The sequence below is a fragment of the Acinonyx jubatus genome, chromosome X (genome assembly GCF_027475565.1).
Source record: "Acinonyx jubatus isolate Ajub_Pintada_27869175 chromosome X, VMU_Ajub_asm_v1.0, whole genome shotgun sequence".
NCBI classification, from domain to species: domain Eukaryota; kingdom Metazoa; phylum Chordata; class Mammalia; order Carnivora; family Felidae; genus Acinonyx; species Acinonyx jubatus.
The window spans coordinates 33377658-33401242 of record NC_069389.1 but is presented as its reverse complement, the minus strand read 5'-3'; the positions used below and the strand labels follow the sequence as shown (position 1 = coordinate 33401242).

The following is a 23585-nucleotide window of genomic DNA, read 5'->3' as shown; positions in this document are numbered from 1 at the left end:
TCTCTGGCCTGGATCAGCATCAAAATCAATAGTTGGGTGCTAGTGAAGGTACAGATCAACTAAATCAGGATACTGATGGGGAAGCCGAGACAAAAATGGTTTTAAAAATCTCTTTTAGGGGTGCCTGGGTGGCTCAGTCGGTTAAGCGGCCGACTTCGGCTCAGGTCACGATCTCACGGCTCATGAGTCCGGACTCCGCTGTCAGTGCAAAGCCCGCTTCAGATCCTCTGTCTCCCTCTCTCTCTGCCCCTCCCCCTCTCGTGGTCACGCTCTCGCAAAAATAAATAAACATTAACAAAACTAAAAAGCTCTTTTTAGACCTCATGGATCTACAAGATCTCTACTGGTAAGTAATGGTTTAGGGTGGAGAATGATGTACACAGAGGAAGAGAGAGCTGTTGTTGGTAAACTACAGCCCACCAGCTGCCTGATTTTGTAAATCAAGTTTCACTGAGACACAGCCACGCCTGCCCATTTACACAATATGGCCGCTTCTGTGCCATAAGACCAAAGCCGCGTGGCTGTGACAGAGACTGTACCACACTCAGAGCCTAATTACCATATGACCCTTTCCATAAAAGATGTGCCAACCCCAGACATAAAGAGTATTCAAGGAAATGGGGCAAAAGTGGAAATGGATTAGTGACTGGGTAAAAGGTAGCTAGTTCCTTACATTCTTCTAGCAACTTTTCGGTTAAGTTTGAATTTTTATCAAAATACCAAAAAGAAAAAAAAAATACTGCTTCTGAAGTAACAAAACAACACGCAAAAAACACCCCAAACCCAAAACTTCCCCGGGTGCTCCAGATGGGCCATCAGCTTGAGCACCGGCACCTGCCCCCTGAGCGCCTCCAGGCACGAGACCGCCATTTTCCTCATCTCCTCTGCAAAGCATCAGGCAGCCTAGGGCCTTCCCACTCCCGCCAGACCCTCGGCTTCTCCTAGGCCCCCTGCCCACCCCACTACACCGCCCATGCCGGTAAACACGGCTCATCTGAGCTTTCCACCCAGCCTATACACACCACTTCCAGAATGCTCAGCAAGGCTGCCTATACCCACTGCCTCCTTTTCGAGGCTTCAGATTTTCAGGGCAAGCTAGCTTTCCTTGGGGTGTTCCTAATTCATACTGACGAAAGGCAAGCCACAGGCAGGGGGCCCTCTTGATACCAATGGCCCGGATAACTGGCCCCTGGACCAGTGCTGGGTGTGAACTCTTGGACACAGGACCGGAGAGCGAGAGTCAAGAGCAAAGGCTGACGGCCCCCCACCCCCAGCCGCCCCCCAGGACGAAGGCCTGACGTCACGGGTGGTGGCCAGCCCAGTCTCCTTCCCTGGGACTTACGCTGCGCTGCACGTGATCCACCGCCCGGCTCCTCTCATCGTTGCCATTGTAATTCTGCATGGCGTCCGTGTAAGTCCTCAGGAAGGTGTCCTTGATCTATGGAAGACAAGGGGGAGTGCGGTTCTGGTCCACTGCCGCCCAGATGGACTCATGTTCATGCCCACTTCTACCCCAAGATGACCTCTTCTGAAAAAATCTCTGAATAAATGTAGGCCAGGGAGGGAATGCCCTGTTTCCTGAGACAAAAGACCTCAGAAAATTCGCTGAGGGATTTGAAAGAACGTTCCCCTCACCCCCAATCCAGAGGAACCCAGTGAAGTGGCCAGTTTCTGAGAGGGCTGTGAGGGTGAGCGGCCAACCTCAGGCCTGGCTTTTTCTACTTACTGTCTTCGAATTGACTGATGCCCACCCTTCTGTCCATAACTTTTCCCGCCCTTACTCAGAAGAATAACAAAGGACAGGCCACTGGAGGGCAGGAAGCCTGCTGTGGCTGTGATGGGAAACAGATCCCTGTTCTAACATACAGGGGGAGGGCACAACCAACTTTCACTTACCTGTCCTTATAGGGGCCAAAAAGAGAGGCTAAAAGATATGAACTTTTCTTACTACTAAGTAGTTAACAAAACCCCTCCCCTCCTCTGCGAGCGCATTTGACTGTGGGGTAACTTTCGAGCTCTGTTCCCCTGGAAACCTGCTGAAGGTAGAGTCTCAGGCGTGTTACCAGGCAACTCCACACTTAGGGTAAGACTGCCCCCAATTGCCCACATGACTCTGGAGTCGGGGGGACAGCAGATGACAATAACTGCCTGCTGGGAAGCTTAGGGCTAAGTATGGCGGCTCTCTTGACTAGGCATGTTCCTTGCTGAAATACTGGACGGTATGCCCATGGGATAAAGAAGAGATCAGTGGGCACTAGTCACATGGAGCTTCTAAGCCATGGTGGATGCCACACCTGGCTGTGTCCTTTCATGTCACTGCACCTGCGTTGTCTGTTGTGGGCAGGTGCACATAGAATAGAACCGGGCCGTTTTGAAGACTTCCACTCGCCGGTGGTCAGAGTGGCATTGCAACCCATCCCCCTTCCCCCAGCTCCCTTAAGTGTTTCAGATGCACCGAGGGGAGGTAGATAAGGGGGCCCAGGCACTGGGTATCAGGGACCACTGAGAGAACCCCCCCAACCCTAGTGGAGCCCAGTCACGGCAATATATTGGGGGGGGGGGGGAACGGGGCAAGGGCTTGGCTGCATCTGTGGTTCGCACACCCACTGGGGGTACCTCTAGGGCTGCCGAGGCCGTGACTTCATCAGGTTTCACCTCACCTGAGAATAAGAATGGGGAATCTAATTCCAGATACGGCACCTGCACAAGATGGGTTCTAGAAGTCAGCCTTGACACCTGAGATTGCACCTCTGGTAAGGGGAAAACCACAGCAAGTAGGGGAAAGGGGCAGAAAGTGCATAAGCCAGCTGACTGGGAACTGAACTTGGTCAAGCACAGAACCAGGGTCTGGGACAGATCATGCCAGACTTTCAACAGCCTCATTGTCTTTTCCACCTCTGTCTTGCGCTTCTTTTCCTTTCTAACATGCGCGTATCTACTTGTGGCTTTACTGTTATTTACAGGGTGTGCTAACAGCCTATCGGGGCGGGGGGAGGGGGTTATCAGAACCAGCCCTTTATCGTAGCACCTACCCTGCCTGACCTATCACCACTATACGTGTCTGAAAGGCAACACCACGGTGGCTACAGACAGCATGAGGACGTCTTAGCTCTGCCTGAGCGGCTCCCCATGGCCTGAACAGAGCAGCCACAGTGAGAGTATGGGTGAGAATGGCCACACACGATACCAGACAGCCAGCAGTGTCCTTGAAACTACATCACGATCACAAAACAGTATTCAAAATCCTTTTTCTCCAGCTTTAGAAGTCTAAAATAGGACATGTGAATTAGAAACAAAGCGCTGTAGGGGTTTCAGATCACGACTGCCTTCTCTCCTTCCACAAGGCTCCTAGCATCTGGCCTCCGTTTCTACCCTCCCAGTTGGCAGGGGGTGGCCCCCAGGGCTCTGGGGAGGAGACAGGGGAGCCCAGGCTGTTTGGGGGATACCAAGCAATCACAGAAATCTTGGGCCTTGCTGAAGCTGCTATTTTAAAAGGAGTATTTAATCTACTTTGAAGGTCACTTGCATTAAAACCGGGTGGAGAATCATTTCATGCAGTAGCTATATCAAGAAATAGAGGATCAACAACTAAGGTTTTGAGTTTGGCGAAATTCCTGCGGCATTTAGATTTTTATTGGCATTTCAGCCCATATTAAGTGACATTTGGAAAACAGCGATACCACCGGAGATGCCAGCTAGCCCATATGTGCCCTTTACACATTCTGAGAGGTTTCAGAAATCCTCCTCCCAAAGCCCCTTTCAGTGAGTTCTGTACTTCGTGTATACTCACCTCATGACGAAACACAAACCCTGAAATGCCAGCTACCAGCTCAGCCAGGAACACCAGGGACAGGAACATGGCATACTGAAAACCAAGCACACAGGGACAGAGTCAGACACGTCAGGATGGAAATGAGTGTTCCTTCCGGGTAGCTAACTTCTTATCACAGGGAATCACACAAATCCTCATATTCCCCAAAGTTTAGGAAAAGCTTAAAAATACCCTTGTCCAGATTTCCCCACATGAGCCTCAATATAGAAACGTGTCTGTTTAAATATGCGCGAGCATTTTGGGCCACACATGCTAAGGAGAGCACATCCGGAGACTGGGCTCAACCAGGAGAAATCTGGAAGGGCTTTTTATAACTCAGGTATGCACTATTTGTGATGCCGGAATCGTCGAGTGGGAAAGTGCTCTGGAGGTCGCAGGACACCGTTCTGCCCCGTCCGGGAGTCCTTCAGACCACCTCGGTCATGATGGTCAGCCGGCACCTGCATGCACCCTTCCTCTAGCATCTGTGAGCCCAGCCTAGTCCCTCCACCCACGCGCCCCTTGCAGCCCATTCAGTTTTCACACCGTTCCAATTGCTGGAAAGGCTTTCTTTCTCCTGGCCACAGTCTGCCTCCTTGCAACTTCTACTCCCTGGTGTCAGAACTGCTTTCAAGAGCTAGAAGCACCAGCCCAACCTTGCTCCTCCACAATCGCCCTTCGTATGTGGGAACACAGCCATGGTGCCAACCTGCTGCTTCTCTTCAGATGGGCAAATCCCTCCAGTTTTCTTGAGCAAAGCTAATAAAATGGCTTCCAAACCCCTTCCTCTGTGACTGTACCAATCCCATCCTGACAGAAAGACCAGAACGCACACAGGTCAATGTTCTTCCTCGATATGGTGATCGTGCCTGAATGTAGCACTTACAGCAGGGGCCGGTGGGCTCCGTACCTGTCTTGTTCTGCACAGTGTGTGGAGTCGATAGTCTTTAAAAAGCAAAGAAGCTGTACTACTAACACTCTCCATAAGCATCCGAAACCCTTAGTGCTTCTTACTCATTTCATGCTTCCCGTACTTTCCAAGTTGAGTGTGTGTGCGTGTGCACACACGTGTGCCTAAGTTCAGGGATGAATTACATGGTACTTATGAGACATTAAGGGTTTCCATTTTTGTGACTTTGAAAAGCAGATAAAAGGAAAGAGAAGTGACTCTTTTCCTACAAGGCATATGTCTTACAATCTGTTTCTTCTCATCTCAAAATAAAATGGAATGTTTGGAATGCTCCTAGGTGATGCTTTAGAATTTGGATCGACTGTACATGGTCATGTTACTTGCTTATAAAGTACGTATGCGCATAAGATCATAAACTATTTTTCTCAGCTAGTGGCACATGTTAAAAGGAGGGAATATTGGCTTAAAATGCCAGTTTTGTAGCAAATATTAACAAAAGTCTCTATGTACACTTAAAGCATGGCCACTAAACTAGCAAACACAGGGGCGCCTGGGTGGCTCAGTCAGTTGAACTTCCGACTTCGGCTCAGGTCATGATCTCATGGTTCATGAGTTCAAGCCCTCCATCGGGCTGTCTGCTGTCAGCACAGAACCCCCTTCTGATCCTCGGTCCCTTCTCTCTCCGCCCCTCCTCCACTGGTTCTCTGTCTGTCTGTCTCTCTCTCTCAAAATAAATAAATAGACTTTAAAAAACATAAAACAAAATAGCAAACACAGTTATGAGTAGAACGCCCCATGGACATGACATCTGTCTCTCAACTTACTATAAAATACAATAAGAAACACATTTGATTCTAGAGAGAGTCTCACACCAGGCCTAGAATCCACCAGAAAGTCCTGTGGGAAAGTAACTGTCAGAGGCAGGTGGGAGAAAGGACATTCAACTCTGTAGTCAGAAGTCTTCGTAGGTTTACGTCCTAGCTTTGTTGTGGACTAACTCTTAGGAAAGAGGCAGCCAATCTGGGCCTCCATAAAGTGGAAATAGTTATCTTCAGTTGTTTTGCAGTTAATGAGGTTAAATGAGGACCATAAAATTCTAGACTGACAGACAGTTAATCAAGTGACTTCCGCTCTTATCAGTCAGATCAGCAGTTTCCTGTCGCTGGGAAGTTCCCGGTTTCTAGGAGCTTCCAGAGAACAGCTGCTTCTCCTTCAGAAGGCCCTGGCCAAAAGCCTACTGTGAAGAGCGCACACTAAATACAGGTGGTAGGGGGCGAGTTTTCTCGAGATGAAAGTACCGTAGTAGAAATCGTCCTGGCTTTGGAAGGAGACATCCCTGGGTTCCCATCCCAGCTCTCCCTACACCAGCTGATGGCTTTTAAAGGCCAAAGCTAAAAACTAAACAAAACCTCAAGAAGTTCTCTCCAAAGGCTCACCTGCTAGTGAGCTCGCATGTGTTAGGAGAACATGGCAGAGTGGTTTGAAACCACCTTCAGCAGAGTCCAGAGAGAACTGTTCCATTGTTGTGTCCCCTCTCCTATCTCCCTTCACTCAGGAAGAAACCTTGGTGAGTTAGTCCAATGCTGTTCTTTCACAAATGGGGACAGGCCCAAAGAGGTTACATCTCGGCCACTAGAGCCGTAAGCCAGGTCTCCTCCCTTCTTGTTCGGACGGATGAATTCCTAGCCATCTTTCTTTTCTGGTCCTTTCAAGTTAATCCTCCCTTGCTACTCGTTGTACTGAACGGGAGGCTCTCAACCTTCCTGTAGGATGGAATCTCCTAAATGGCTTTTAGAGACTGTGGTGGTTGGCCTCGCTGCTGTGGAGTCTGGTTCGGTTGGCTGAAGGTGGGACCCTGGTGAAGGTGTCTTTCAAAGGCGGCCCAGGTGATTTAAGCAGGCATCCAGAATTGAGGACTATTACACCAGACAGAAAGAAATCCTAGTGCTTCTCAGAAGTACTAGAAGGTAGACTCGGGAGGCCAGCATAGAGTAGCAGGTGACAGCAGCAGAAATGCCTCAATGTGGCCTCGCTCTGGCTTTTCCACCAACCCGGAAGAATCAGTGGTGGCCAGGCCATCGACCTCCTGCGTGGTCTGCAGGACAGAAGTGGCTGAATCAAACACTACTTCCGTGAGGCTGTCGAGAGAGGGACTGATCAGTGCCAGTTTGGAAGGTGGTTCCTTTGGAGAGAGTCATCATCACACCCATCTCTGTCACTAGAGGGTATGAAATGTCCTCTAATCTAGGGCTAAACAAGGAAGTATGGGCAGCACGGCGCGGACAGACTCTCCACTCTCCCCTTTCACAAAATGAGACATCTGAAATCAATCTCTTCAAACAAATTGTTCTTTTGAGGAGAGGCCCTTGCTACCTTTTATCTATAAAATCCTTGAACATGAACTCTTATTAGCATAGGCAGTGAGCACGGGCAGGGGGTAGACAGTTGGGCAATGAGTGCACCAGAACGTTAAGAATCATGGTAACAGCCTTTCAGCAGCCTGCCCCTTGCCCTTTGGGGAACATCACGCCGAGTGTCCTATTATAGTAAAGGCGCCCAGCGCTGGGCTGGCAGTCAAAATCTGCTCCTGCGCCAACCCTCTGTCGAGTGGGGAAGCTCTGGCTTAGCTCGACTCCCATAGCACTGAGCTCGGGTGTGCAGGTTCAGAGAAGAGTGTGCCCACTCAGCCAAGCACGGACAAGTTCAAGGAGGCAGGAAGTATTGCTCCAGTGGGAACTTGGAGAGGAAAGGCTGCTCATGTTAGGGGTGCTGCCCGCCCACGCTGCACGTCACATACCTGAAGAGACTTGGGAGAAACACTTCAAAACTAACCCAAGGCGTCTTGCCATGAGGATATAAATGGCTTCGTGGAACCACTGGCCACTGCTCTGTCACCACCCACTTCGAGGGACGAGAACTGGCTTTTTGCATGTGTGTGCCAAGCTGTGTTTGGGGTTGTTTTGCCCTCTAGGGCATTAGACGGTGGATTAGACAAGGGTCTGGACTAAAATTAGAGGCAACGCCTATGAAGGTCTTGTCTGTGGCTTCAAGAAGGGCCATGTCACTTTCGTGTGATTTCTGTGGTTTCAAAAAGTAATCGAAAAAGCAGTATTATGTCGTGACACACTCACCAGCTTCAGCATCCACGGGCTACCACGGCATGTCGCAAAGCATCCGAACAGGCCAAACACCACAATAGTGGTGCCGGTCCCGATGAGCACATAGGGGGCATTTGTGGAGTTCTCGGCGATCAGGGAGATGTAGGTGCCCAGAGTGAGTTTGCCCCAGACTCCAACAGCCAGCAGGATCACACCAGTGATCTGAAAAGAGCAGGGAGGAGAAGGGAGCGTGAAACTGTGAAGCTGGGAATCGACGCGGCGATGTGGCCTGGATGCTAAGACTCACGTTCCCGTGGGCAAGTGGCGCTTGCTGCAGGAGTCCCCGGAGCAGTGGGAAATGTGGGAGACGGGTGGCTCAAAGGCATCACAGTGTAAACACCCTTTTGTTTTATACGATTCGACCTGTCCCTTACACAAACCCACAGGCAGTTATCACATGAACTGGAAGTCAAGCTGATAATAAGAAACTTGGTCTTTAAAACTGTTTTGAAAAAAATGCATGCGGGGCGCCTGGGTGGCTCAGCTGGTTAAGCGTCCAACCTCGGCTCAGGTCACGATCTCACGGTTCGTGAGTTCGAGCCCCACATCTGGCTCTCTGCTGTCCACGTGGAGCCCGCTTTGGATCATCTGCCCCCCTCTGTCTCTGCCCCTCCCCTGTCCTCTCTCAAAATAAGTAAATAAACTTGTAAAAAAAATTAAAGAGAATTAAAACTGCATGCCAATGCAGGTGTGAGAGCCCTCCCCGGGAGGGCCGCTGCCCAGTGCCGAGCCACACTCTTCAATAGCATGTGTGGCTTTCGTACGGTTTTTAAAAATTAACTAATTAATTTAAAGTAGGTTTCATGTCCAATGTGGGACTTGAACTCATGACCCTGAGATCAAGAGTTACACACTCTACAGACTGAGCTAGCCAGGTTCCTCTGGATATGGTACATTTTGAGGACATTTCGCATGATGTTGTAAGGAGCAAGATGATTTTCTTTCACTATTATAGCAAAGATCTCTACAAAAGCAAAACATTCAAAATACTTTTGAATCCCTATGGATACACTTCCTTATTTACAGTGCTTTAGTCAATACAAAACAACAGAAGCATCTGAGTAGTTCCTGGAATTAGCTGTAATGCGATTTGGCAAATCCCGCTGATCGGTCCAAAGGAAATCCCCACAGCATGTCTAAACTGCAGAACCTTGCATCAATCGGGCCCTTACTTCAGGGGGTAGACTTGGGGCTACATGCTATGCCTTACTCTCCCTCCCCTGCAGGCCACACAACCCAGCAGCATCAGTGGCTAAAGCCAGCACTTGACTTTCTGTCTCTATCTCCCCAGCTGGTCTCTCCTTCAGTTTCCCAGTAGCTTAGCAGCTCATTCAAACTGACATCCCTCTAACGGCCACCTCTTCTGACACCGCATGAAGCTTGAGAGAAGCCCGGGTGTCCAGGGAGAGCCTTCCCCAGTTTTGTCCCACCCTATCGCCCAATGTCCTATACCAAATGCCTCTGCTTCCTGTCCCGCCTGGCCATCCCAGTGAGGGGGCGTGAGGAGATGAGAAACGGGAGCAAAGCCGTATGATACAAACCAATACCCACCATGCCAAGGTTTCCCCTGTCAATCAACACACTGTCCCAAATACATGCTACACGAGGAGCCAGATGGCAGGGCCAGTGAAGATGCCTGGGCCTCTCTCCTGTACACTCTGAAAACTCCTTCTGCAGTCTGGATCCACCAAGCTCCACCATCAGACTGTTTCTCTTCTATTTGGTGGAAGGGATGAGTGGAAAAAGCAAGAGCTTGGTGATATTCCCCCACCCCCACCACGAATGCCTTCTACTCTGTAGAACCATCACTGCGAAAAGACCGAATTAGAAGCTTTAAATCAGAAAAAGATCGAGGGACTAGTGCTAGTTTTATAAAGGAAAGGTGAATAAATGTGATGCAATCTTGAGGAGAAAGCATTTGACACTAATATTTAGGCAAAGGTGGCCCAGTGCAGGTCTACTGCCTTTGAAAAGTTCCAATGGGGGCCTCAGGGAGTTCAGAAAACCAAGAATGCAGACGCGGTCAAGAGTTTCAAGTCCTTTGCTGACACCTGGTGGCTGCTAAAGAAACTACCTCTCATGAACAGCCTCTTCTGCCACATGGAAGCATAAAATGGAAACATAAAATGCTTTTTATCCCCCAGAATCAAAATTGAACTCTCCGCTCATTAGGGGTAAGAATTCAGTGAACACTAGGGACGAAAGATAGTGCCTGAGCTTTTATCGCTCAATGCTTAGCACAGCGCCAGGCACAGAGGAAACACTAAATATTCATTGCCAAACACATAGATTTCATTTCTCTGGGTCTTAGAACCTCTTCTTCATAAGAGTCCTTTGAATGTCATATACTTACAAAGCTGCTCCATCGGGTGAATACTGTGAGGGGCCTTAAAATGGAACCAGAGAAAAATCTCTGCCTCTGCTTCCCACTCTACCGTTATCTGCCTAATGTTGTAGATGTCACAGCATAAATGTTCTGAACAGAACTAAAAACTCAGTTAAGCCAGTCGCTGTTCAGGCTGAATATAAGTCTCATCCACAGACTTGCTATTTCATGTGACTGCCTCCAAAGATTCAGTAACGCTTCAGACATGCACTGAGCAGCTCGTTTCTACACACCTACTGCCAGTCGCTATTGGGGTGCGATGGCTTTAGTGACCAAACATGAGAGTCTGATAGCTTAGATTTCTGGGACCAGCCATTTCATCAAGTTCACTTACCATCATAACAAATAGTGAATGCAGCATATCAAAGTTAACAGAAATCTGGCTTTTAAGGCTAACGGTATCAACATTTCTATCCCTTTCCTCCTTTCAAAAAGTACTTTCTCAGAATGCAACCACTGCTTTTGTATAGGACACCTCTCTCACGTAAGGTGCAAAACCTATGATAACAACTTATTAAAATCTTCATAAAATGTAAATTACATTAAAATTAAAAGGCTATTTTTGCAGACCTCAGAGGTACCTCTTAAAGACTGCCAATGGACGCAAAGAAACACAACACTGTGGGCGCCACATTGTATGGGAGAAAAGCCATCCAGTATCTTGAACTTGACCAGGTCAGTCACCCTCTAAGGAGCCCTTTCTCTACCCAGCACCTCTCTGGTAGGAATCTAAGAACAGCCCAGAGAGAAAAGACCTTCTCCAATGTTGCTCTTCTCACACTCAAAGATCCCTGAGCGTCCGGCTCTGCATCTGGAAGCCCGAGCCCCACATACGCAAGGTGTTTTGCACAAACAGGACCCGCCTCTGCAGCCGCATCTCCCTCCTTAGTCTTTCTGCACTCTGTGTAGTTCCAGTAAAATGGAGCTGTTCTCCGTGTACTTCCTGTGCTTTACTGCTTCTCAAAGTTTGCTCGTGATGATCCCCTTACCTAGAATTCTCCCCCTTCCTATCACCACCTATCTACATCCTAAGCTCGTTCGGCGTACTGTGCCCACGCCTCCCAGCCTCCTTACACACAACTTATGCCATCGTCATGCTGCGCCCTTTCCTCCTCCTGTGCACATCCAGGACTGTGACCTCCCTCGAGGGCAGGAGCTGTGTGTCTGCTGCACGGACGGATACACAGCCGATTGCGGATGTGAGGAGGGGAAAGAAGTTTCATGTTAGCCATCTCCCTGCCATACTCTCTGAATCTCTGCTAGGAACTCTCAGAAATGGTAAGAATGCCAATCCAGGCAGGTGCTGTGATCCGGGGAAATCATAATGCTAAGGGCAAAGAAGAACCGATGAGATGGACAAGGGAGAGAAGGTTGGGCTGCGGTGCGCCCTGCAGTGAGTAAAACCCTACTTGCTGGTGGCAGTGCTGGTGGACGAAAGTGCCAGGCTGTTGAAGGAAAAAACTACCGGCAAAGGGCTGAAGCTCCGTAACACACAATCTAGTGCTTTCACTTTTTGCCTACTATAATAATGCTTCTTACCCAGGAAAAGAAACATACAAAGACAAGTCAAATGCAAAAGTCCTCGTTGTCTGTGTCATTTTCTCCTTGGTTCTTGTCAGCACGCACCCACGCACACTCACCCCTGCGTTTACCTTTACAAGCACACGCGAGGCTCAGGGCTCACCAAAGCAATTCTGTGTCCGGGCACCTCAGACACCTGAACTTTCTAAGCCAATCATTGTGTCACTGCTTTAGCTTTCTCAAGGAATTTATGTTTCTTTCTCGGAAGACTCCATTAGCAAGGAGCCAACGGTGTGGCTTAAGAGGGGACAGATCAGAGCCTGGAGATCAGAGCCCACACGAGTGGCCTGGGGAAGGTACCGCCAGCTCCCATACACCCTCACGTCAACCACAAGCCAGGAGGGCAGGCCCAGCGCCTGCCGGCAGTAGCCGGGCTGAGGCTCAGTCTCATATCATTCCTAGCATCCCGGGGTGGCTCGACATATTCTGTGTGCTTCCTGTGCAGCTCAAGATATACAGATGGCGATGTACCCCCACTACTTCTAATTTAGGCTTGGCGATGAGGCCAAAAAAACTTATAATGGTAGAGTAGAAAAGGTAAATCAGAACTGGGAAATGTGATGGCTCACATTACCTTAAAATTACATTGAAAGGATACTGCGGGTAGGTTTGCCAGTATATCACGGGGTGTCCAGAACGCTCTGGAAGAGACTTACTGAGGTTTGGTTTCATCCTAAGGTGGATACTGGGGTAGCAGTGGCAGAGATCAGCAATGTCCTTTGCTCCCGCCAGGTCAACACAGCTAATGCAGGGAAGTCTCTCAATTGTCCCTGCAGCGTCCTGATCCTCAGAGAGGAGCCAGAGATACAGCGCTTCTATGTTTCTCACGCGCCCACAGGCATTGAACTTGGGCCCGCTGCCTCTTCTGCACACAGACCACAGCCCTCTGACTAAGCGGCAGCAGCAGCAGCAGCAGCAGGTCCTGTCTTACCATGAAAGGCTATGCCTGCTATGGGTCTGACGGTGCAAAGTCCCTGTATTTTTTATTGCTTTAACTGTATGAGATGCTAAATACACGCTTGTGTCACCGTTGGAATAATGTGTATCTGTTCTTGTAGGTGGGGCTCATGAACCCACGTGTTATGGAATTAAAGAAAAGACAATGAAAAATTGACTTACAGAAGCACAAGCTCTCTCGAAGACACCCCATCCTTCAACAAAAATTTTTTTAATGTTTACTTATTTTTGAGAGAGAGAGAGAGAGAGAGAGAGAGAGAGAGAGAGAGAGAGAGATGGAGGGAGGGGCAGAGAGAGGGAGACACAGAATCCGAAGCAGGCTCCAGGCTCTGAGCTGGCAGCACACAGCCCGATGGCAGGGCTCCATTCCATGAACCGTGAGATCATGACCTGAGCCAAAGTTGGACCGACTTTGTTAACCGACTGAGCCACGCAGGCGCCCTGAAGACACCCCATCCTAAGAAGCCAAATGGGATACAAAGCACAGGAACAAAAGCCAGCCTAAAGAAACACACAGGAGAAGTTGTGGGCCGAAATCTCAGCTAGATAGCATTTTAGGTGAAAGCCAAGGTTCACTCATCCTAGGGGTCTATAGGTTCATTCACCCCTGGCGACTCCGTGCAGAGCAGAGGCATTGTCAAATGTTCTTCCCCCACTCCAGACGATTCTATACCTCAGAAAAACCACATGGCACAGAAACTCCATACATACAGTAATTACAATAAATACAACTAAGTAAGAATTAAAACAGTGATTAAATCCTGAAAATAGAGGGTCCTCAGGAGTTAGGTTTTCAGAAGGAACCAGCAAACTGTGCTTTCTGCCCATTCTTCCTTGAAGCGTCATGCTGAGGAGGCTGCGGGGGAGGGCATCTCTGCACGGCTTGGAAGGTGTTCTGACCTGATTTTGTGCATGTGGATAAAACACACAGGAAGGCAGACAAATCAGCAGTTTCCACCACGTCGTGGTTTTCTCTTTAAACTTGAAGTAGTAAGGGTGCGGATCCATCACATTTACAACTTAACATTGTATAACAGAGTATTTTTGAAAACACTGTTTTGGACCAGGAGGCGGAATTTATTGGGTTTTTCCAGGGGGCTGGAGAGCCCTGTCCAGATGAGGGGCCGCAGGGGAGCCGGTATGTTTAAAAGGCAGCTGAAGGAAAGAGCTGTGGGCTGGGAGTCAGGATACCAGGGCTGGGGCCGCCGTTTGTCACAAATCAGCTATGTGACTTTGGGCGGTTCACCTAACCTTCCTGGGCCTCCGTCCCCTCTTCAGTAAGATCAGGAGGTGGAGAGGCCTGATGTCCAGTGCTTCCCTGCAGCTCTAACGTTGTGATGCACCAAATCAGAATCTCCACGTCGTCGTGCTTATTCACTCTGAAATCTATTTAGGGACGTGCCCATTGGGCAAAGGAACACAAGAGAGTTTATTAGGTCCTCCCCGTGACTGACAAACCATCAGCAGTGAGAGTAGGAAAGTCGGCTCATCTGTGGACTCCACGCCTACTGTTCCGCCAGCTCTCCGAGGTGACAACTGGTTGCCGGGGAAGACAAGGAAAGAAAAAGCTGCCCAGGGGGTCATGCATCGCAGTTTTAAAGAGACGCTCAAAAATGTATACGGGTCACTAGCATGACAACAAGCCTTACTTTTTATATGAAGATGCCCGTGTCATCCTGAGAGCAGTGAAGACATATGCTCTGAGCTGCTCCTCTCTCAGCGAGTATGTCAGCCAATTCAACCCTTTTGCTCCCTGGCTTTTGTGGCTACAGTATATGTGGAAGAGAGCACACATTATACAACTTACATAGTGGGGAGATTAGTGCGATCATTAAAAGCGGATGGGGAAGTTTGAGGAAAGGGAGAGAACTGAGATGATCTTAAACACGGGTTTGTTAAACCTGGGTTTGAGAACCAATAGGAAACTCAGAGACCATCCGGTCCTGGCCCTGTTTTCTACTGGATTTGAGGTGACCAAAGGCCCCGCAGGGAATATTCAGAAGGCACCCGTGGATGTGCGACTGCAGTCTGAGAGAGAGTCGCAGAGGCAAGTCAGGGCTGAGGCCGGAAGTGACAGCTGAGGGACCGTTGTGTCTTAGGAAACAGAAGCAGAGGATGGTGGGAAGGACGCCATCACTAGAATGTGGGGAACTGGTGCCGGAATTTGGGGAAGAGGGAGGAGATGCAGAACCGAATGGACAAGTCTGTGAAGGGGGCTTCCAACACGAGAAGTGGGAGACTCGAAGAAAGGGACTTCTTCCTTCTCTAAACACTTCTGGGAAACAAAAGGCCAGCACAGTTCACGGGCCCCGAGTACGCCAACGGGCAGGCACGGTAGTCTTGTATACCGGGGAAAGCCCACTACAATTGCATTTTATATTTCAATATTGTGTCGTCCTGTAGCCGATTCCTAGAATTCAAATTCCAGGAGTTAGGTCACGAGCGCACAGTGACTTGTCACAAACTCTGGCTTCTGCTTGGATCTTGTCACTGAGCAGCCAGGGTCTGATGCGCACACTGTCTAACGGATCCTACATAGATGCTTCGGAAAATATGAAAAGGGGTTTGAACAGCCCTATGAAAAGTCAGGAATTCCAGCTCTGGCTGTGGGCTCACCACAGGCCTTTCTTCACTTACGCTTACATAGTGAAGCGGCTGATCGTGTCATAGGAAACAGCTCCAGGAATGCTTTAATTCCATCAAACGATGCTTCCTGTCCTCCCGGAGGCCTTAAATATGCAACCACCGGTTCACGCCCATCGCAGATCTGTGCCTTCGTTCTTTCTCTGTGAAATGACGGGACTGGCCTCAGGAACACCTACAGGAGCCCTTCCAGTGTGAAAGTTTTACGTGCTTCTTTGAGGTGCCCAGCGTCCCTCAGAGGGGCCAAGAGCAGGCCCCGCCACTAGCTAGGGTGCAGACCACGCTCATCAACAGCGTTCACCCGGGGCCTGTGCTGGCCGAGCTTTGTACTCAGCCTGTGGGAGTCTAGCTGGGGAGGGGCCCCCAAGCAGGTGGCTGGCTGGACACTGGACAATCTCTAATGTCCTAGGGGCCCAGGAAGCGGCGGAAATGGATCACTGTTGGCAGTCCTTCCTGAATTAAAAACTGGGTCCGGACGTGGTGGAGACATGGTGGAGGTAGGCCGATCACAGGAAGTCAAGGTGACACAGCTGCTAAAATCATAGTAAAGACCACTTCACTCACACAGCGTTTTACTACTTCAATTACTAGACCCCTTTCGAATGAGCCCAACCGGTTCCACCTTATATTAATTCCACTATTCAACAAAGGGTCGTAGGAAATGTCCCAACATGTTATTAGGGACCCTGTATATCCTACTAGGAAATGAGAAAGAATGGGCAGCCTAAAAGGTTCTGGACTTTAGGTCTGCTCCCTCTCAAACAACAAACAAATAAACAACCAAACCAGAACAAAACAAAAAACAAATCCACAAAGGCAGGCCCCAGAAGCCAAAAAGAATTTCGCTTCATGCTTATTAGCACGTTGAGAAACATTCCATTGTATCAGGGAGAAATTTTAAGGGCAGCTTATTCTGAGCTTCTTGGCATTTTTTTTCCCCGTTGGTAAGTATTGTCGAGTTCTCCCTGAAAATGGTGACCACTGGACTTGGGTGTTTGATTTACGCCAACAGGGAGTGTCCTCCTCCAACTTCAAGCCTCTAGGAGCATGTAAGAGAAGCGAGTGAACAAAGCAGAGGTTAAGTCTGTCTGGGCGTAGCTCACACCTCTGGTTGCACGGATGACCCAGATATATAAATAGATGGCATATAGGTGAGTGCCTATTAAGAATTGGGGCAGCGAAGCCACTTAGGAGGAGATTTGTGTACTTAGGAATCAGGAGCAGCTGCAGTGGCTAAAGTGACAGAAGCTTAATGTCTGGGGGATTCCCTCTGTGCCACACCCCCTCCACAGAACCCCCAAGTTGATCTCGCTCAGATTTAAAATCTGTTGGCCTAGTTGACACACACACACACACACACACACACACACACACACACACACACAGAGGCAGGTGAGCACCAGGGACACCAACAAACAGCCTTAGTGTCGTGAGCAGGTGGCTGAGCAACCGCAGAAGTGCTGTGCTTCCTTTCCTCAGGTGACCTACGAGCGGACCAGTGCCGTGAAAAGATGGATCAAATTCCACACTAATAAGAAGAGGTATTAAAAAAAAAAGATCATGTCAGTGTAAGCTTACAAACAAGAGCTGCAACTATATTATTAATACCCGTTGACAGAAAGTTTCTGCTGACTGCACATTTATCCTATCTTGTGTTGTTAATTGTGTATATATTATGATTTGCAGAGTCTTGTGGGAGGAAATAAGGTCAGTTACCTCCTCTGTACCCACCGGAGCCTCACCCACACACAACCTGGGTCTGATCTTACAAGACAACAGGTCGTTCAGACATTCTGTCCTAATGCCCATTTAATAGAATCGCTGCTTGTCTGAGGATGATTCCCATTGTTTTTTTAATTTGAAAGCCAGTCACTGTGCCCACAGTGAACACCCAGCGGGAGATCAATAAATGCGGACTGAATCTTGTGGTGATCTCGTCTTCAAATTGAGCTCCCTTCCAGTGGCCATGTCCTTGGGAGTTGCTGGGTGGGAACGAATGTGGATAAACTACTCCTATCAGCAACTCCATACGTATGACTCTAAATGCCAATCTGTGGCTGAACAGCACAGGTCTCCCTCATGATTATGTTGTTGAACAGGTTTTGCTTTCCTGGAGTTCCATTATGCGCAAAAGGGAAAATTTTCTTTGCAAAATTTTTACATATCATCTTCAAAATACCAAAAAACCCCCAACAATCCTACATGTATATATACACATCTAAAGCAAACAAGAAGCGAGAATGTAGACAGCAAGGCAATCCCTGAAGGCCTGTGCTCGATCTGGCTTTGTGTTAATGGGGGCTGAGGGGCTAGGCGAGCTCCTGCCTCTTTTCAGATGAACTTGGCACTGATGAGACGTAATGCCAGAAGAGGGCCCATTTTTAAATGAGTAGAACCACCTGTTCAATAACAAGATTCTTACGCAAATGGTAAGGTGGTGGTGGTCTTTCGGTGGTCCGAACTTTCCCCTGAGATGATTCAAGGGAAGACAAAAACTCATCTCTATTAGTGACTTATTTAACCTTCCTCTCAATATTCAAATATCCACATCGCACGCATATGTGACACTGCCACCAAATAAGAGACATGGGCACTATTCAGATGTCTGATATTGACAGGGTATCGCAGGAATTAACTTTAGGTAACACATGTTCTTGGCAAAAAAAGAAAAATAATTCAGTCATTCCAGAAACGCACAAAGAGGATACTTTGCCATGTCTACCACTGCCACTTGGGCCCAGCCACCACCCCTGGCATCTCTCCCTGTCTCTACCCTTGCCCTTTGCTCAAAACCTTCCACACATCCCACTTTGCAGAGCGGGAGCCGGTGCACCCTTCCCTGGTTCCTCTGATGGGACCTCCAGTGGCTCTCTCCGTGCTTACTCGGCTCTAGCCCTCCTGGGCCTTTTTGCTCCTCCAGAATACTCTTGGCCTGCTTCCTGCCTCAGGGACTTTGCACTTGCTCTTTCCTCTGCCTGGACTTCAGAGATCTCTCATTTCTGAGTGAGAACGAGCCCTTCCCCTCACGACACGATTTAAAACTAGAACCCTGCCTCTCTGGCATTCCTTATGCCCTTTCATCCTTTATTTTTCTCCAGCACACTTACCATCTCCAAATGCTATTTGATTTACTCTCTTGGTCTGTCTCCCCAAATGAATTTAAGCTCCATGAGGGTGGGGAATTTTGCCTGTTTCATTGATGTATCCCCAAAGCCAAGACAAATGCCTCCCCATAGTAGGTGCTCGGTAAATATGTGTTAAGTGATTGACTACAAGATGACAGGCTGGTAGGCCAGTGTGAGCTTTGGAGGACAAAAGGACAGAAGACCTATGGTCACTGACATTGCACTAAAGAAACCAAATAGTGGACTTGACTCTCAGGGTCCAGGCAGCTTTACTCAGATAAAACCCCGTTCCTTGGCCAATTCGTTTCTGATCCAGCACACCGCTTCACAAACGTCTGCTTGTGACCACAAGGGGGACTAAATGAGAGAGCCCGGGCATGGCTAGGTCTGATCCACTAATGGAAATGTAATTCGAGGCTCTAACATCCTATAACTCCATGAGGTCAATAATTGATGGTTAGGAGTCAAGAGAATGAGCAGTGCTTATACCAGCACGCATTGTCTCTCAAAAAATGTACAACAGTGAGGGGCGGCGGGGGGGGGGGGGCGGGGGGGGGGGGGGCGGTTGGTGGAGGAGCTTACTGTGTGCCGGGCACGCTGCTAAGTGCTTTAATGCTCTGTCCAGCTCAATCTCGTAATAATCCTATAAACCTTGCCTGAGGTCATCCCCACTAAGTGGCAGAATAGGCACTCAAAGCCCTGGCCCGCAACCACTGCCTTCTCTTAACATCCTCTTAAGTAGCTGACCTGTGCCCCTAACTCCTCTGTAAGAAAAGCCCAGAAGCCAGTGTCATCCATGCTGGCAACAATGCCAGGTTGGTTCTCAACCCTGAGAATCTGGCGGCCAGAATTAAAAAAACAAAGAACAAAAAACAAAAAAAAAAAAACCTGCAGGCCTAGTCACTAACTGATTTATTTTAAAAGGCTATCCCATTATTTCTCCTCTCTCAAGCACGCAAATCTATAGAAACGGAAACACGTTCTGCTCCAAGCTACAGCTTGATACTTTAAACGAACCAGGATGGGGACTAAATATCCTGATGTGTATGCTGGGATGAGCCGGAAGTGTTAAATATCACACACTTCACACACAGATCTACGCGAGGACCGCCAATCTGAAGAATCAAAGATGCAAACAGAAAACTGTAGCACGTTCTGGGACAAGTTTAGGAAACTAAAGTGTTCTGGGTTTTACCCTGGGGCGGGGGAGGGGGGAAACCCAAACACCAAGAAGCTGTGGCTGAAATATATATATGAGGGCAACCCACTCTGAGGCTGTGGAAGTCCGAGCCAGTGACTTTCAAAGTAGTGCGGACCCAAAGCGGTGGGCTGAGTTGCCAGCTGAGGCGGCTGGTGACGTATCTGCCTGCCCCACAGCCTGGAAGGGGGAGGTGATCCGTCCTTCACAAACCAAGAGCACGGACCGGAATCAGTCCCCTGTGTACATGCCTGTGATAAACGGCATGCTCCTTTCATGCTTCATCATATTTACTCTTGATCTCTGTTTTGCAGATGAAAAACAGGCTCTAAAAACCGAGGCTCTGAGAGGTTTGGCTACTTGCTCGGAGTCGCAGAGCTAAGAAGGGGTACAGCCCAGAGTTAGACTGCTGTCTGTGCGACTGGAAGGCAGCTCCCCCCACCCTCATGACTCCCCGCATCCCGTGGCAGCGTGAGCAGAACCAGTGAGCTCCCAGGGCTGAGGTCCAGGAAGGGGAGTGATGTAGAGAGAAGCCCAGCTTTCTGTACACCCCCAGGAGCTTCTTAAGGTGAATGGTAAGGAAAGCAGCATTCTGGACCAATCTCCACGCGTTTTTAAAGCAGTTTCTAGTTGTCAGCATCCAGGAAACGTGGGGAAAGGCAGGGGTGTGAACAGATGGGCTCTACACACTGACCCTGCGAGCGTCGGTCTTCTCCCTTCTCCTTTCCTGGCGCACGCCTGCCGTGTCCACTACTGGGCATGCGCCAACTTATGAATGGGGTCGTGCCCCAGAAGATTATTTATACATTACTTGTTTGGAGCTCTGAATGCATTTGTTTTGCAAGCAGTGTTCGATGTGGTGCCTGTGTTTCTAGGTCAGTCCTCAGAAGTCTATATTTAAGCCAGTATTGGGGAAAGTTATAGAGGAGCAGATTTTTGTCTCAATACAGGGAAGAACTTTCTAATAATAGGCATTGCCCAAAATGGAGTGGGTCGCCCTGGGAAGTGTGACAACAGAAGGTAAACAGCTTTCTGGGTACTCCCACAGAATCTCCAGAGGCAACCATGGGACAGAAGTCCTATGGATGGGAAGCCAGCAGGAAAGGCAGAATTGCCTGAAAAGTCATTCTGATCCCGACTATTGTCCCGGAAGCTTTGTGTGTTTCCCAGACAATTATCTCCCTGGATTTTCATACATGAATGAATAGGAGCGTTAGCAACACAGGCACCAGGGAAACCATTTTCCCAGACTCCAAGTTGTATTTTCTTTTGATCTCCAAAGAAGAAGTGATAGGTCACATAATTTTGTCACATGAAGACCAACAGAAATACCTGTTCGGTGTAATGAGGTTGCAACGAAAACGAGCTGGGTTCTTTAAAGGGGGATACAGCACTTGAAGGAGCTCTTGCTTTATTATCACAATGCCTTTATTTTCCCTAGGCAAACACACTCTCAACCTTTTCTCACCTAGAGTCAAACATCCTGGCTCACTTTAAGAATCAGTGAAGCTGGTTAAAGATAAATTCATAAAACCTGTACAGGCAACCTTCCCACCTTTCACATATAGACAAAGATTCTGTCAAAAACCTGACAGACGTTGGAAGCAAAAAAAGAAAGTATCTAAGAAGGTGCTATTAGTAAATGGTGCATTGCACCAGAAATCTATTCCCTATAAAACGGGTGCGTAGCTCCTTGGAAAAGCTATGTAATTAGCTCTTGGTCCTGGTGATGGGGGCAAACACAGCTCCACTTTTTACCCCTGACATGACACAGCTGCCCCTGGCAAGCTCGCTCCTGCGTGGCGCCTGCTGGTTTCCACGTGCCCGGCCCTCCTGCCCCACGGCCGCCCAGCCAGGTCGTGCCTGCCTTTCCAAGCCTAACTGCGATGCCCTTTGCACCGAGAGGCCTTTCCCGACACTCCAAGACAGTAATCACTTCGTCCTCCTGTGAACGTGCTTAGGATTTTCCACAGGTCTCTTGTGACTGGCATTTTACCCGGTGTTCTAGGCCTTTGCGAACACCTTACCGCATCCCCGTAACCCACTCCCCGCAAACAGAGGAGTCCCTCCTGGCGCTGTGTTATTAACTATGTACATCCTGTGACACCTTGCGCTTGGTTTTGCCAACTATGTGTGATCACAAAGAGTCCTTTTGTAGCAAACAGGTCTCACCTAGGTCACGTCAACGGGCACCTCCACTTTGCACCCTCAGGTTGCGGAGAGGGCATGGGATGGAGAGGTGGGACGGGGACCCGATAGGCAGAAAAGGACTGGAGAGACACCAACAGTCGAGTGTGGCAGTGGCACTCCAGGCTGCTGCACTGCTTCCATTGTGCTTAGAAACAAACAGGACTGCTGTGGTCTGAAGCAAATTAGCACTTCAGAAAAGGACAACTTGGTAATTGGGTCCCCCCACTCAGAAGCCACAGATGAAAGCCCCTCCTCCCCGGAAAGTCACCATCAGCAAGTTATTTTAGAAAGCTAGGCTTTTCAGCAAGCAGCAGCAATCCTTCCCCACTGACAGGCAGCGTGTGCTGAAAGTGACCCTCCTGCTGACCGCTCCTTAAGGAACGTTTGAGGGGCCGGAACTGCTGAGACCTCCCTGTACTGCACACAAGCTAATGACCAAGGACACGCTTTCCTGGCATGGGGGAAGCCACTGGATCTTACCGTATGTTTGCCCCCAAAGCCAACAGCCATCCGAAGTCCTGGTACGCACCGCGAGTGACTGTGACCATGGGACTGCCCCTTGAAATCAGTAGGTATTGTTATTATTGCTCAATTATTCTTCCAACTCATTTGCCTTGTGTTGTTCAATCAGAATGTATTGTGAACCACAGGCTGGTGTGGCTCCAGGGAAAAGCCATGCAAGCCACCTTGAGCAAAACGGGGGTTTCTGGAAGGCTGCAAGCATCGTAAGGGGCAGCACAAGCAGCCGGTAACTCCAAGGACGGGAGCCAGGAGAGCTACCTCCCCCCCCCCCCCCCCCCCCCCAGCAAGGGCTCTGGGAAGTGCCTCTCTTGCACGCCTACCACATTCCTCTCCTTCTTGGGGAACTAGCTCTCTCTACCCAGTGACAAGAGCCTCCCATTAGAGCACCTCCTGATTCAAACATCCAGCCGAGACTGAGAAGCAGCCCTGGATACTGATTTCCAACTGGTGGAGGACAGAATCTGAGGGGCCGACCTCAGGTCAGGTGACCTCTCTGATGCAATCAGCTGTGACGGGGACAGGACCATGTCCCCGTGCCCCACCTTATCAGCAGGAGCTAGGAGAACAGACGCTCAGAAAAAGCTGGGAGCAGGGCAACCCACTGATCCCCATGCCTGCCACTGAGACACTTGGCCATCCCTCCCCTCCGGGAACAAGGGAGAGACTGTGAGGCAGTCTACATCTGTACCCTCATTTATTTTTTAAAAATTTTTTTCATGTTTATTTATTTATTCTGGGGTGTAGAAAGCGTGTGAGAGGGGGAGGAGCAGAGAGAGAGGGAGGCAGAGAATGCCAAGCAGGCTCTGTGCTATCAGAGCAGAGGCCAAGATGAGGCTCGAACCCACAAACCGTGGGATCATTTGACCTGAGCCAAAATCCAAGTCAGACGCTCAACTGACTGAGCCACCCAGGTGCCCCATCAGCCTCATTTAAACACTCTAATCTATGCAGCACCAGGAGACACCAATGGAAGACCAAATCACTGCCTCTTGAGAGAGTCCTGTGACCAGCACAACCCTTTGTCCAGGAGAGGTCCTGGGGAGACCCCACTTGAGGAGCCAGAACCATCTTACATGAGGAAGCCCTGGGCACCCAGTTGGGGTG

General features: G+C 49.2%; 1 protein-coding gene across 4 annotated transcripts in view; it reads right to left on the bottom strand.

Annotated features, from left to right (window-relative positions):
* Positions 1-23585, bottom strand: part of TSPAN7 (tetraspanin 7) — a 124768-nt gene that overhangs the window by 16164 nt on the left and 85019 nt on the right. For all 4 annotated transcript variants that reach the window (XM_027054147.2, XM_053202238.1, XM_027054148.2 and 1 more), the window contains exons 2-4: positions 7853-8041; positions 3791-3865; positions 1343-1438 (exon numbers count right to left, since the gene is read on the bottom strand). In XM_027054147.2, coding sequence (XP_026909948.1) covers positions 1343-1438; positions 3791-3865; positions 7853-8041 — 360 coding nt within the window. The remainder of the gene's footprint in view (positions 1-1342; positions 1439-3790; positions 3866-7852; positions 8042-23585) is intronic.